Source organism: Vulpes vulpes, chromosome 8, assembly GCF_048418805.1.
Source record: "Vulpes vulpes isolate BD-2025 chromosome 8, VulVul3, whole genome shotgun sequence".
Taxonomy (NCBI): Eukaryota; Metazoa; Chordata; class Mammalia; order Carnivora; family Canidae; genus Vulpes; species Vulpes vulpes.
The window spans coordinates 40,020,801-40,034,973 of NC_132787.1; the positions used below are offsets into that span (position 1 = coordinate 40,020,801).

Here is a 14,173-nt window from a genome sequence, read left to right on the forward strand (position 1 = left end):
TAAACCCAGATTCCATTTGTCTGATAAAGGGTGGGGTTGAGGGACACCTGGGTAGCTGGCTCAGTGGCTGGGCGTCTGCCCCCTGCTCAGGGCGTGATCCCAGAGTCCCGAGATCGAGATCAAGTCCCACATCGGGCTCCTTTCATGGAGCCTGCTTCTCCCTCTGCCTATGTCTCTGCCTCTCTTTGTGTCTCTCATGAATAAATAAGTAAAATCTTTAAAATAAATAAATAATGGGTGGGGTTGGATCCGTGTTTTTCTAACTTCCAGTTGCACTCACTGTTGGGTCCCAAAATCCATTTGCAGTTTGTTTTTGTTGCTGTTTAACTGAACAGAATAGGATAGAAAGTATCAGCAAGTAATCATGTAGTAAGAGTAAATATTGTCTTGAGAAACTATTGTATCAGTTTGATGGACATTTATCTATATCCTGAGCTGTGCTATAAAATGTATTTCTTTCTTCATGGTTTGGGTCAAAAGGTTAGAAGACCTTAGTCTTGCTAATCTCCCAGGTGCCTTCCAGCTCTATTTTGTTCTTCCTTGAGGATCTAGAATAAGAACCACTCCCAAGAAAAGAAGTATCAACAGAATGGAGCATGGCTTCCACCCGCCAGCATCAAAGTCACAAGGCATCTCTGTCCACAGAGCAGCGCTAGTTCTGCATGGCCTCTGGGGCTGCCCCAGGACCACGCTCAGGGACACCCCCTCTCTGTTGGTAGGGGAAACAGCACAGAGAAAAACACCAGAATAAAACAGCTGAAGGGTCGTGTCCTTGCACTAGCTCTAGTTACCTAACCTCTGCACTCACCCGTGGAAAGTTTCACCCAACCCATGCAGCCACTCCTGGAAGCCTTCAACTTTGGCTATGTAACTTTACTGAAAAGTATTCAAACATACCCACTGGGGCAGGGGGAGTGGGCAGAAACATCAAATGCCATGTCTGCGTGCTATGACCAAGACTACCACCTTCCAGGAACATATGAATAAAAATACATATATGTAGATAGTTGAAGTAGGAGGAGTCCCAGAAAATGTATGTAAACTTTCTCACTGTTAGACGAACGAAATGTAAATGATTTTGTAAGTTCTTCTCTTAATGCTATTTTATTTCAGCAAAAATAAAATGCCAAGTAAAAATCTCTCAGAAATCTCTACCTGTCTTGGTCAAAAAATACCAACAAACTATATATATCTTGGTGCAGAAGGCGAGGATCTATCTATCTCTACCCTCCGCTGCCCACCGGAATGGTTAAGAGGTGACTTCCCGAGACCCCTCTTTCCTCCATGGCAGAGTGAGAGGCAATTAATTGACCAGTGAGCCATTACAACAGAGTCATTACAAAGTCGCCACTGTTCCAGGGAGCATGGATTAATCCCCACCCCCCCTCACCAGATGTAAACATAGTAATCGAATACAGAACTGTGCATTCTAAATGCCTAGGTGCCTACTACATGGGTAGCTAGTAAAGAAACTTCTCAAAAGCAAGGGAGTGCTCGAGGCAACAGCAGCTGAAAGATACTCAGGGAGACTCTCTAAGGACATGGGAAGGATTTGAGCCAATCAGCTCCAAGAACTGGAGAGTGGAGTATGGGGAGGCCAATGTCCTACCACCTATCAGCTGTGTGAAGATAGGCAAGTCACCTGACCTCGCTGAGCCTCCATCTTCTCACCAGCAAATCAGGAGAATAATTATACCTACACCTCATACGGTTGTTCTGAGGACAGGACTAAAATAATCCATGTAAAAGCACAGTGCCCAGCTCATGGTGAGCAATCAGTGTCATACCACCACGGTTTTGGCCCCAGGAACCTTCTATGGGACTGTGAGGAGTGATCCTGACTGTTGGGAGATGCTGTTCAGCATCAGCAGGCACAAGGAGGAAGGTTGCGCTGCATCCCTGGGACACAGGCGGATGCTGACAGCAGGCCAACCGTGCCGAGACTGCTGGGAAGAATGAGGGCTCTGTGCTGCCTGGAGAATCTTTTGCTATCACTTGTGTTCTGTGTCCCAGAAATGACCTCATCGAGTTTTCCAAAGCCTCGTGCTGGTTTGTTGGGAGTGGGAGAAACCGAGGGCCCCCATATGATGAATGGAAGACAGAGGCTGGCAACTCCCTTTCAGGTGCCCCCCCATATTCACTCAGGTGTGGTTCACCCAGAGCTGAGGAACAATGCCCACATATTAGAAGCCTCTGAAATGACCTCCTGGGGAAGTGGTGGAGGCAAGGGGGACACCTTAGGGGAATCCCAGCTCTATTGGTTGCTTACTCATCATCCAAGTAGTAGTAGTGAGGTATTTATTAACAAAAAACGTAAAACTCATCTGTTTCAAAACACTTCTTTTACAGGTGAATCAATGAATTCTTTTCCTTTTTTCTTTTTTGGGAGGAGGAGTAGAGAGAAAGCATAATCATGCAAAAGCGGGGGTGGGGGGTGTGAACAGGAGGGTACAGAGAAAGAGAATCTTAAGCAAGGCTCTACACCCAGCACAGAGCCAGATTTGGGGCTCGATTTCACAACTCAGAGATCTGACCTGAGCCAAAATCAAGAGTCAGATGCTTAACCCACTGAGCCACCCAGACACCCCAAATCAATGAATTCTGGACTTGTCCAATGCTCAATCCTGGGTCTAGGGTTAAGGTCAAGACTTTTGGACTGTGGACTTCATGCTCTTTATAACTTACCAGAATGTGAATAGCTCCTCAAGGCTACCTCCCACATCCCACTAAGGAATACAGTGTGATCTTCCTATCAGAAGTGCAAGAAAAGCCCTAAAAAGCAAGCCCCGGCTCAGGAGTCCAAGAAATGGGTTGTAGCCATGGCACCAGCAAACTTTGTGACCTGCACAGCCCACTTAACTTCCCAAGCCCACCACAGGCACTCTTGGGGGCCACACTGGACTCCTTAATCTGGGCAAGGACAGCGAGGGCTCCATATTCATCAACTTGGTATCTGCATGCCCTGGTAAGATCTCACTGTAGAAAGACTTCTGAGCTAAGCTGGTCTGAAAGCACAGATTAGATGGCCCTGCACATGAGTTTAGGGCCGATTGTTTTGGCTACGGTGAGGGAGACCTTCAAGTCCAAGAGTGACCGCTTTGCTCTTGATCACCACTAGGGGGTGAGAGATACTTGCCATGAGGCTTAAGAGAAAACAGGGAGGGGGGGGCAGTGTCTCTCATTTCCCCCATCCCTCCCCCCTCCTCCAACCTGCAGCAAGGTGGAAGTTTAAAAGGCCAGAATCCCAGACGCCTGTTGGCCAAATGATGATGTGGGCAGCACACACCTCACCTACCACCCCCGAGATAGGTTTAGCACACGGGATGGGTCTGCCAAGCCAAGCTAATGCCCATGTGACTCCAAAGGCCTAGGTGGGAGGGGAAGGAGTGGGAGATGGCTGGAGAATAGCAAGCAGCCTGTTAGTCATTCATTTTACAGCCAGATGGGAAGTGAGATAACCCTGTCACGCTGCCTGTCCCCACAGGGTGCACTTGCACTGCCAGTTGAACACGCCCCTTCCCCCCCTAGCTCTGGGCCCTGTCAGCTGTGGAGGCAGTGCAGAAGCTCAGAAGAGAGGGGAAGGTGCTGTAAATTCTTCCCACCTAGCAACCACCAGGGCAAACCTTCCTTTTTGTATAAGGGGCCGAGTCACCTACCCTGTCTGGGTCCCAGCTATCATTACAATACCTCATGATGGAAGGTCATGAAGCACCCTTAGGTAGGGAAAACCAGGAAGACTGGCAACACAAGGCACAAGGGTTATCTTCATTGGTGCTCGGGCCTTGGGGTGGTGACATGGTGCAAAGAGCCTAAGCAAAGCTCCTTGGGGGGGGGGGCAGGCAAAAAGAGGGAGATGTGGGGCCTCGGGTCAGGAGGCAATGCACCTCCACCCTACCCCCACCACGTTGAAACTCAATGTCATTGTCTTTTCTAGACTAACTGGAATCATCTGTTGAGCATGATATCATGCATCAAGAATCTTCCAGTGCCAGAGCGCGATCCTGAGTCATCTTACATGGTCCTTCTTTCCTTGTTCGCAGACCTGGGGGGCTCTACCATCAGGGCGGCAACCAGGAAGACACGAAGGCTCAGTTCTGCTTCCCCAGGATCCAAAGCCCCGGGAAGGGGAATGCCAGGGGCTGACAGTTATGAAGGTCTCCTTCTCACCCCAATGCCTCCGCTGACCACGACTGGCCCCGAGAGGGACACTGTGCACAGTCTGAGGCAGTCTTTCCCCCTAGAAGCCATTTTGAGCCGAGGAGGGAGGGGGAAGGAGGGCACCTCGCCGCCTTGCCACCATCTTACCCTCTGGCCAGAAAGGAAAACTGCAGCTCCGCTCCCCTTCTCACGGCCCCTCTCTGCTCTCCTGCTCTCTCTTCCCCTTTCACACACACACATGCACTCCCCGCACAGACTAGGGAACCACTGCCAGCTCTTTCACAACCAACTTTTCCCATAAACTAGCCACACAGCCTTAAGGGTCGGCTACCATGTCCTCAGGACCCGCTGTAGGCCTGCAGGACCCCAGCTACAGGTGTCTGCTGGGCTTCAAGGCAGAATATTGAGGACTAGGGGACCAGGACAATGGTGTGAGACACAAGGAGCAGAAAGGACGGTCTCTGCATCCATCACCACCTACCTTTGGTTCTCAGTCCCTTTGCACCCACTACTTGCCAGATGGTCTCAGGCACTCAACCATTTGTCACACCCGGGCCCCCAAAAGGTAGCATCTAACTGGAAGATGTGTCCTCCAAGAAAAACAGCCCTTGGCTTTTATACTGTCAGGACAACTGCTATAAAACTCCACACAGTAAGGATGCTATGTAATTCAGTCATTCAGACTCAAGCACCCATCGAGAAAGAAAAGCCTTGTGAGACACAGCCATCCTTCCCAGATTCTGAAAACTTGTGAGAACCCCTCTCTCACCCTGACCAGTCCACACCTAAGGCTTAGTACTTGACTTATGGTTTTCATTAGATTGGAGTTGTTCCTTCTATCTTTCCTCATTTCCTATCCAAAGTTAGCTCCGGTCTCCCAGAAGGCAGTCTTTGTGACTTCCCATGCCACCCCTTAGACTTGTCTTCAGTGCCTGAGTTCCGTGCTCCTTACTCTGGCCTTGGAGTTGGCAGCCACGTCAAGGATCTAGGAAAGAAGGCCAGAGTGGGGGATGGGATCCCCAATTTGAGAGAATGGGCCTTTACAGAATCTGGGGATCTGCCCACGCCTGGGTAATTCCACTCACCATCTCTATCCCAAACAGAGATCAGAATGGAGGGATGGGTGGACAGACCCCAAAAGATCTGTCAGTCAAGAGACAAGGTCAAAGCAGAACTCTGGCTAACAGCTGGGCAATGGGAGAGCTAAGGGTCAGGGGGTCAGCTGTCCTAGGGCCAGAGGCAAAAAAGGACTGGTTGACCCCTCCCCCACAGTGAATCATTACAATGGAGAGGAAGGGACAGCAGGGCCTGGGAGACAAAATGACAAGTCAATGAGGGACTGACCTCTAGGGCCCCAGGCCAGACAGCAGGAGAAGAGAGGAAGCAAAAGAATGGTGACTGTCTAAAAGGCAGCAAGGTATCCACGGGGGCTCTGAAGAATGGCCCCCTCAGGGCTGCAGGAAGGGCAGTTTACCCTCCCACAAAGGGGCACAGGATGCATACACATGCCATGGGACCGCCTGGATTGGGAAGAGCAGGACTACAGCAAACCAGTAGAACAAAACCTGTGCCCCAGAATCAATTGTGGATGTCTGGAGATCCTACATTCAAAGCCAGTCAAGGCAGAGCAAGGGGTTCTGCCGGCAGCGGATGAAGGCAACGGGAATAGTTAAAAGTGGGAGATGGAGACGTGCACAATCGGTACCACCTCGGTTCACAAAGTGCCTCCTTGCACATCATCTCTTTCTGAGTTTCGTTTTCCCCCACCCTGAAAAGGCCCTAAGATCGTGCATCCACAGGTGGGTTTTGCAGAGGGAAGCTGAGGTTCACAAAGGTGAAGCAGCCTGTCCAAAGTCATCCAGTGAGAAGTAGCAAAGTCTGACCTTTTGACCGAAAACAGAGCGTATACACTCTTGCCTACTGTGTGATCCATCTGTATTTACTCTAGAGTAACATGTAACAAGGTATTGGAAAAAAGTTAGCCTCAGAGTCCCAACTATAAAATTCAACAACTCTTGGCAACCTTGGGCTGAACCCTCTGCACCCCACCCCTCGCCACTCCTCCCCCACCCCCCCATCCACAAACAAATGATCTGCCCAGATGGTCGGTTCTATGACGTTTCTCCCCTGGATGATTAAGGCTCCAGGGTCTCTCCCATGGCCACTACCAAAAAAAAAAAAAAAAAAGGTAGAAACTGGCCCAGTTCAGTTTAAGGAGACCTGTCAACCCTCTGGCCTTTAGTTCATTAGAGAAATGCAAAGCATATGGGCCAGTGAGAACTATGTATCAATTGTAGGACCAACATGGTGGGTGGAAAGTTCTTCATAAGAAAAAGCCAGTTGTGACTATTGTGTGAAAGGTTGCAACCAAAATCAAAACACCAGCACTTGAAGGAGTGCATCAAAACTCAGTGCTCAGAACGTGAGTCCTTGCTGAGAGCCAGCCAGGTTTACTCCCCCATCCAGCAGAGGGAACAGCTACATGTATGTGCCCCACAGTAGAAAGAACTCCTCCGGCCTTCCCTTTATTGCTTATCAGGGCAGGGAGCGAATTTATCTTGACAGTGTTCTTTTAACCTATATTTGCCCCCACCCCCCAAAGTTCCTCTTGGGCTTATCTCCAAACCATCCTTTTCCTCAAAAGATTAAAGATTTAAACACAACCAGAGAGCAGTATATATAATCTTCAAAGAGCACTTTAGACATCATAAAGAATATTTTAACAGGCATTATTTTTTTTTCCCTTACCACACCCGTCCTCATAAACCATTTATAAGTTGAGCAGAGAAAAAGAATGTACCAGGCTGAGATAAAGTAAATAAAACAGCCCAGGCATGAAACCTGGTAGTCTAGGTTAGTAGGACCACCTATCTCCTAAACCTCTTAAGCCCATGCCAGGTAGTACCCCAGGTGCCTTCCCTTGACCACCCCCTCCAAAAGGACTCTTCAGCCTGGGTGTGCACCTGCTTCCACTCCCCCAGGACCCCCGACCACCCCCCCCCCAAACCCCCCACCCCCTACTGTGGCCTGCTCCTACCGGTGGCACACAGAGCAATGAAGGTCTGCGCGTGCTTGCGGATCAGAGACAATTTCTCACTCGGCTGCGGCAGCTTCCGAAGGATGTGCTCGATGAAGTCATGAGGGGTCACGGCAGCCAGGTTCCACTTCAATTTCCCCAACACCACCAGCTCCCACTCCTGATGAGGGAGGGAGGAAGAGAAAAGTATAAAACCCAGAGGCTGACCTGTTGTCCCAGGACTGGGATTGGGGATCCAGACCAGTTTTAAAGACACTCATTTGGACGCTGTGGGATGGTGAGGTGGGCCCATTTGTCCCAGTACCTCCCCCACCCCCAAAGCTTGGAAGTTGTTGACATCTCTTCTTAGGCTTCCAGTGTCAGGCTCCCTGGGCAATAATGAGAGCCCAGGTGGCTGTTGCCAAGATTCTGCTTTCTGCCATTTCTTTTCCTGTCCGGCTCCCCGCTCCCAGCCAATCCCCACCTCCAAACAGTACTGTTGCCTGCCCACCCGGAAGGCTGAACCTACAATAAGATACTGCCAAGGTCATTGTGGCCCTTAGGTAGTAATTTATTGTCTGTGTCTCTACCGCTGGATTAATAGTCTTTTTAATCCTTGGGGCAAAAATGATGCACACAGATAAAGCTCAAAATAAGGTTCCTGGGCCCAACTCCTTGGCAACCAATTAGCTTACTTGTAGCTGGTGCCAGAAAGCGCCACTTCTCTCTGCTTTAAAACTTTCCCCTCTACAAATAATGCAGAAGTCTTGGGAAAAGGACACGCAGCCACAGAATGCCCTTTCACCTAAAAGCTTCATAGGCCTTTGTCATCATGACTAAAGGACCCACCAGAGGGTCACTAGCAACCCCATGTTGCAGCTAGAGGTGATGGGGCAAAGTGAAAGTGTTTGTACTAGGTCACGGAATCCCTCCGTTCAAAGCTGAGGGTGGCCGGTGCAACCCCCATCTCTCAAGGGCTTCTCATCACCAGCCCACCTCGTGAGAAACCTCTTTTCTCCCTTACTGGGATGCATTTGGAGAATTGTGCTCAAGGTAAACCAAGCCAAAAAGGAAACCCTAAAAATGTGCGCAATCAGAGGGAAAATGGGCCTATCCATTCATGCCTTCATAAGAATGAGAGGTGGAGACCTGCCTGCCTGTGCACCCTGCTCCCCCATTTGCCCTAAGAGCCCCCAGGCTATCTCCCATTTGCTAAGCCAGCAACCAGAGCCCCAGCCCCCCTCTTGCAGCACTAAGTGGCTGTGTGATTTGGGGTGCCTCCTTTCCCCTCACTGGGCATATATGAGGACTCCTCCAGATCCCAGCTTTGGGGATAAATAGATGGGGAATGGGCGGGGAGGTGGGGGGGGGGGGTTGGAAGGCAGCGTTTTGGAGGAACCTAGTATTAGTTAGCTTGGCTGGTCCTGGAAAAATTGGGGTGTCCTGAAGAACACCGTGGCCCACCGTCACACTGAAACAAATGAACCACATGGAAGACTCATTCTCCTGGTCTCCCATGAGGAAAAGCAAACTGGCAACGAATTCTAACAAACTTTCCTTTACATGCTTTATAATGTTGGCTTTGGCTTTTTACAGGACGTTGGGGTGGAGGGAAAAAAAAAAAAGATAAAATGACTAAACCACCAGTGTCTTCTAAGATGGCTTGAAATTCCAGCCCTTTCTTCTTGCAGGGGAATACGAGTGTAAACCACTCGTCTTGTACTATTATTAAAGGAAGCAGATCTCCCAGAAGAAAGCACCTTTCTGGGCCTCCCGGACCAAACCAGAAGCAGCTGAAATCTGGCAGCGGTTCAAAGGTGAAGTCATTCAGGCCCCTCTGCATTCCCTGCAATTCCTCCCCCAACCTTGCACATGTCTGCCACTAGATGGCAGCCCAGCCCCAGAAAGGAAGGCCCCTCACAAAGAGCTCCGTTCTAGCAGCCAGCCCTGGCCCTGCGGACTTCACTTCGGGCAGGCTGCCCGGAGGGGGAGGGGCAGCTAGAGGGGGGCCCCTTTCCAAAGAGCGCAGAGAAAGGTGCGCACACCACTCCTGGTGGGCCTGGGTGCCACTCTCCCAAACCACACTGCCGCAACATGGACACGCCTTTAAGTGCGAAGCTGCAGGGAAAAAGAGTCAGACTGGGTGGGAAAAAGGTTTGTTGCCAGAAAACCAGTCAAGACAGGACCCTTGTCATGGCAAAGAGGTCCCAGCCCCGCTGGAGCTAGGAACCCAGGCTTCAGATTCCTCCAATAAAAAGGCCAAATTTTGACTTGGCTCCAAAGTCAATGAGCTGATATTTAGTTAACAGCTATTACGTACAGGTATCTTGAGAGTTTATCCATTGATGTTACCTTTGAACTGTAGATTCTTAGGACACACAGGACAACACACTTCTATCATGTGGGCACATTCCTACCATGTGAGAAGTCGAGCTATTTTCTTAGAATTCAGTGGATGAAAATTTGAATTTAACTAAAATGTTATCACTGTGTTCCAGGTTTCCCCTACACACACATACACAAACACACACACACACACACACACACACACACACACACGCAGGCACAACTGTAATTGAATTTCACGGACACAACAAATGTCTTGGGGTATCTGGGTATCTTATTCCTGGATGTAGCCTCAGTGCTTAGTATAGTGCCTCGCACACAGTAGGAACACAAAAAAATTCGTATTTAAAGCGTTATTTCCGGAAAGTGTGAAAATTCCAGCAGTGCGGTAATTTGGGATCCAAAGGATTTGTTTGGGGAGCAGGAGGTAGAAGCTCGCCAGGCCTGGAGAGAGCAAAGGAAGGAGGAATAGAAAGGAGATTGTCATTACCAGCAGCTCCTGAGGCTTGATGGAGTTGTCAGTGTAAATGCACAACTTCTCTGCGGTCAGAGGGATAGTCTCTTTAAGTTTGGAGGCCAGGAACATGCAGACAGCACCCAGCAGCTGCAGATGGGTCTTAGGAGTTGGGACCCCCGCCAAGAAGCGATCCAGGTAATTCATGGCCAAAGGGAAGACCTCCTCTTCGCACTTCTGTTCCTCACAGACCTAAGATGGGAGCGGGAATGGGTTGGGTGGGGGTGGTTGGAGGGAAGAATATCAGGAAAACACACATACACAAAAAAAGAAATGAAAAGGCATAACCTATGGAAAGAAGCAAAAATATTTAATTTTTCAGCGGGGAGGGGGAGGGGAGTAGACTATGTGATAAGAATAAAGATGAGGAAAACGGGGTAAATCTAAATGGTCGGTGCTGGGGTACTCCCCAGGAACGTAAGAAAGAGGTGAACTGAAGATCCGAACCGAGGAGGCAAACAAATGCGCAGTAGCCGCCAGGCTCGGCGACGCTCCCTTTGGCTACTGACTTCTTTGCTCCCTCTAACTCACTCACACTCTCTTTTTTGGATTTCGTCATCTTTTCAAAAAATCAATAAAAATATTCTGGAGGCTCCGGGGGTCTTCTTCTTGGTCTCATTCGGAGCCCCGGACCCTGCTCTATCATTCCCGACAATTGAAAAAAATGTCCGGGGGCGTCCTTGCGGCCCAGGCGCCGCTATTGGGGGGGTGGGTGGGGAGAGGTGGGGAAGAGAGGGGGAGGGAGGAGAAGAGGAAGAGCCGCAGCCTCGGCGGCGGACTCGGAGCCTGGGGAGACGGTTTCAAAAAATAATTAAAAATCGAGGAAATATCCTAGAAAAGCCCTTTTGGCGTGAAAACCCCACAGAGGAGCCAGGCTTCCCGAAACGGAGATTTCGGGTGCCGGAAAGGTCTGTATCTCAACCCCTGGGGCTCTGGATCCCGAGGGGAAAGTTGGAGGGGTGAGCGCCGCGGCGGGAGTGTCCGTCCGGCTGCGGCCCGCAAGGGCAGAAACCGGGGACCGCGGTGAGGAGCCGGGGGAAAGGCGAGGAGCGGGGCGCCGCCGGAGAGCACCGGGGGCTCTGACCTCTCCGTTAGGGGCGCCCCGACATCCCCCCTGCACACACCTCCTCCCCCCTTCCTACCCCACCCAAATCTCCGCACCGAGAAAACTGGAAAGCCAAACTGTAAGTAACCTTCGTGAGGTGGGGGCTGGGGGAGAGGGTACTATTGCAAGTGGGGGGGCCGGGCTAGCGGGGTGCGGGGGGCGAGCGGGCAACGCTTTCCAGCCTTTCCAGCCGGAGTTTGCAAAGCAACATGGCGAAACCACGGCAGGTCCAGAGCCGTGCATACGTGGGCACACGGCTCGCTCGGCAAAGATTTGGAGCAAGGGTAAAGAAGTGGTTCTTTTGGGTTCCCCTAAAACACACGTTTCTTCATTGCGACTTCCGGGGCTCCTGAATTCTCCGTTTCTCTCCTCCTCTCTCCTCCCCCACCCTCCCCCCCCCCCCCCAAGTGCCAACGCGGAGTCGCAACCACATGCGGGGACCTGAGGCTAGGACGATTTTGCTCTGGCCTTTGGGGGGCTGCTCTTTTTTACTTTGGGGCCCCGATTCCACGCTCCCACTCCCATCTTCACTACACCGAAAGCAGCCGCAGCTTCGCAAAAGACAGATCAGGATGGGGGTGGGAAGAAGAGGCAGCCACATGCAGGCACACGCGCGCGGGATGCTCCCCCACCCCCGCCCCAGGACAGTCTCGTTTCTCCCAGATTTTCCTCCTCCCCCCTCCCCTCCCCTCCCCCAGCTCTTCTAGCATCCTGCAGGGAACAGAAATGAAGCCACGCGTCTCGCCAAAGGGCGCGGGGTAACCTCGCGCGCGGGAGTGCGGAGGCGAGCGCGGATCCTGCCATCTCCCAGTTTTAGGGTCCCTGCGCTGGGGGCGGGGGTGGGGAGTGTGGGCGTCTATCCGGATGGGGACAGACGGAGTCCGTCTGCAGACCTACCTCCAGCATCCAGGTGGCCACCATCCTGCGCATGTAGGGCTGGATGTCCTTCTGCACGCATTTGAAGTAGGAGCACTGGGGAAGGTAGCGCTCCTCGATGGTGAGCAAGTTCTGCAAAACGCGGTCGTCGTAGAGCAGGTTGGCGTCCGGCACGGCCCTGCGGACCGGGTCCACCTCGCAGCACAGCAGCTCCATGGCCAGTCGGGTACCCGCTCGCTCCCCTGCTTTCTCCGGACTGGAAGAGTTGGGGGGTTTTGAAGGGGGGAGGGGAGAGGGTTCCCCTTACCTCCTTCCTTTGGCTAAATAGGGGGTTTTCGAGAGAAAAGTTATGGGGCAGAGAGAGACAGAGGCTGGGGAGAAGAGAGGAGAGGGAAGGGCGGTGGGAGAGGAGAGCCTCGGGGGCTGCTAACTCTGCCTGCCCTCCCCTTCAAACTTGTCTCGCTCTCCCCTGCTCGCTCTTCTCTGCTCTGCGAGGCAGTGACGCAAACTGGCTGGGCAGTTAGTTCTCCTCCCTCTCGCCTCGCTCCCCTCTCCGGTTCCTCCTCCCCTTCCCTCCCCTCTCGTCCCTCCCCTCCTCCTTTCAATCTCTCCGTCCCTCCCTCCCTTTCCCCTCTTGTTATTTAGGAGAACAGCAGCTGGCCCGACCTAACTTCAAACGCGGTCCCCCGCCCCCCCCCACCCCTCTCCTTAGCTCTCCGAGGCCCTTTCCCTCTATCCAGCCCTGCATGCCAGGGGCCCCGAATAGGGGAACCCACAAAAAAAACCCCACCGAATCCTACTTATTTCCTCTAATTTCGCACATTCTGTGGGCGTATCGTGCCAAAATACGACCCTCCAACTTTGGCTTTTTCAAAATTGACCTTTCCATTCCTGCCCATGCATGTAAGATCCGAGAATGACGAGTGGATCACTTGAAGATGGGGTGGGCTCCTGCAATTTAGAAGCAGATCCCTTAAGTGAAGAATAAGGAGGGCGATTTTAGAAAATAGCAACCTCGGATATCCAGAGATAAAGATTCTGTCCCGGACGTTTGAGCTCCTGGATCACTTCGGGCTGTTTCAAAAGCCCGATTAAAGGGGCCAGAACAACGCCCCCCCACCCCACCCCGCCTGTGTGTGCGAAGAGGAAGGAGAGGAAGGGGTGGGTGTTAGGAGGGAGGGGGCGGCTTCTCCGACGTGATAGAATGTGACCCTGAAGCAGAAACCCTCCCCTTCTTGGGGGCGCTACAGGCGCCATGGGGAGCAGGAGAGAAGAGGTCTGGGCTGCCGCAGGCTGGGGGGGGGGGGCAGGGCTACCATCGGTTCTTCCGCGGCCCGCGGCCACGCAGGAAAAACCCGCTTCCTCGCCCCTGCATCTGCTGACAAGCCGCCCGAGGTGTCTGCGCCGAGCGTGGCCACACTGATACAGCTTTCTAGGAAATAGCCCGGGAGGGGGAGGGGAGGAGAGGGGGCGAGGGAGGGATTAGGTTTGGCTCCCCCTCTCTCCCCCTGCGCAAACAACACCACCCCTTCCTTTCCTCGGAGGCCCGAGACTTCCATCCTGTGTCCTTCGCTGGCATCCTCGCCGACCCCTCCGGGTTCATGCCTCACCCGCCAGCCAGGGCTCTCTCCCCGGGAGCCGGGTTGCGGTGGGGACGCTGCCAGCGCAGTCGGCTCTGACATGTGCTCTAACGCATCCCTGGGTCAAGGCTGCTTTTACAGGGGATATGGTGGCGTTTCCCCACCTTCTTCCTCCCCCCCGCCCCCCCCCCCCGCGGGTTTCAGGGTAATTTCACTTGGGGGGGAAGGGGAGAGAGCCCAGCGCCCCCGGCAAGTTGGCGGGGCTGGCACGTGCAGGGAGCATGGCGTGGGGCAGGGCTCGGGACACACCGTGGTCAACCGAGCGCCTCCTTCGCGGAGGCCGGGGGCCCGAACCGGGGTGTGGAGAGCTAGCGGGGAGCGGGGGCTGGGTGAGCTGCACACTCGGTTCCCTGAAAGGAGCGGGGGGGGGGGGGGGAGTGGAGTAGAGAAGGCGGGGAGTGAATAAACCAGAGGTGCTAGCGATTAACTCAGGCCCCGAGGCCAGCCCCTTTAAACGAGGGTGGGGCGGAAGGGGTGGGGGGAAGGGGGGGATATCGCTTTAAAAGGGTGAGTAAGAG

General features: G+C 52.7%; 1 protein-coding gene across 1 annotated transcript in view; it reads right to left on the reverse strand.

The window, feature by feature from the left end:
• CCND2 (cyclin D2) overlaps positions 1-12,594 on the reverse strand; it is a 30,235-nt gene extending 17,641 nt beyond the window's left edge. Inside the window, exons 1-3 of the mRNA XM_025995388.2 lie at positions 12,037-12,594; positions 10,011-10,226; positions 7,196-7,355 (exon numbers count right to left, since the gene is read on the reverse strand). Of these exons, the coding sequence (XP_025851173.1) occupies positions 7,196-7,355; positions 10,011-10,226; positions 12,037-12,231 (571 nt within the window). The 5' untranslated portion in view covers positions 12,232-12,594. The remainder of the gene's footprint in view (positions 1-7,195; positions 7,356-10,010; positions 10,227-12,036) is intronic.
• Between the last annotated feature and the right edge of the window lie 1,579 nt (positions 12,595-14,173).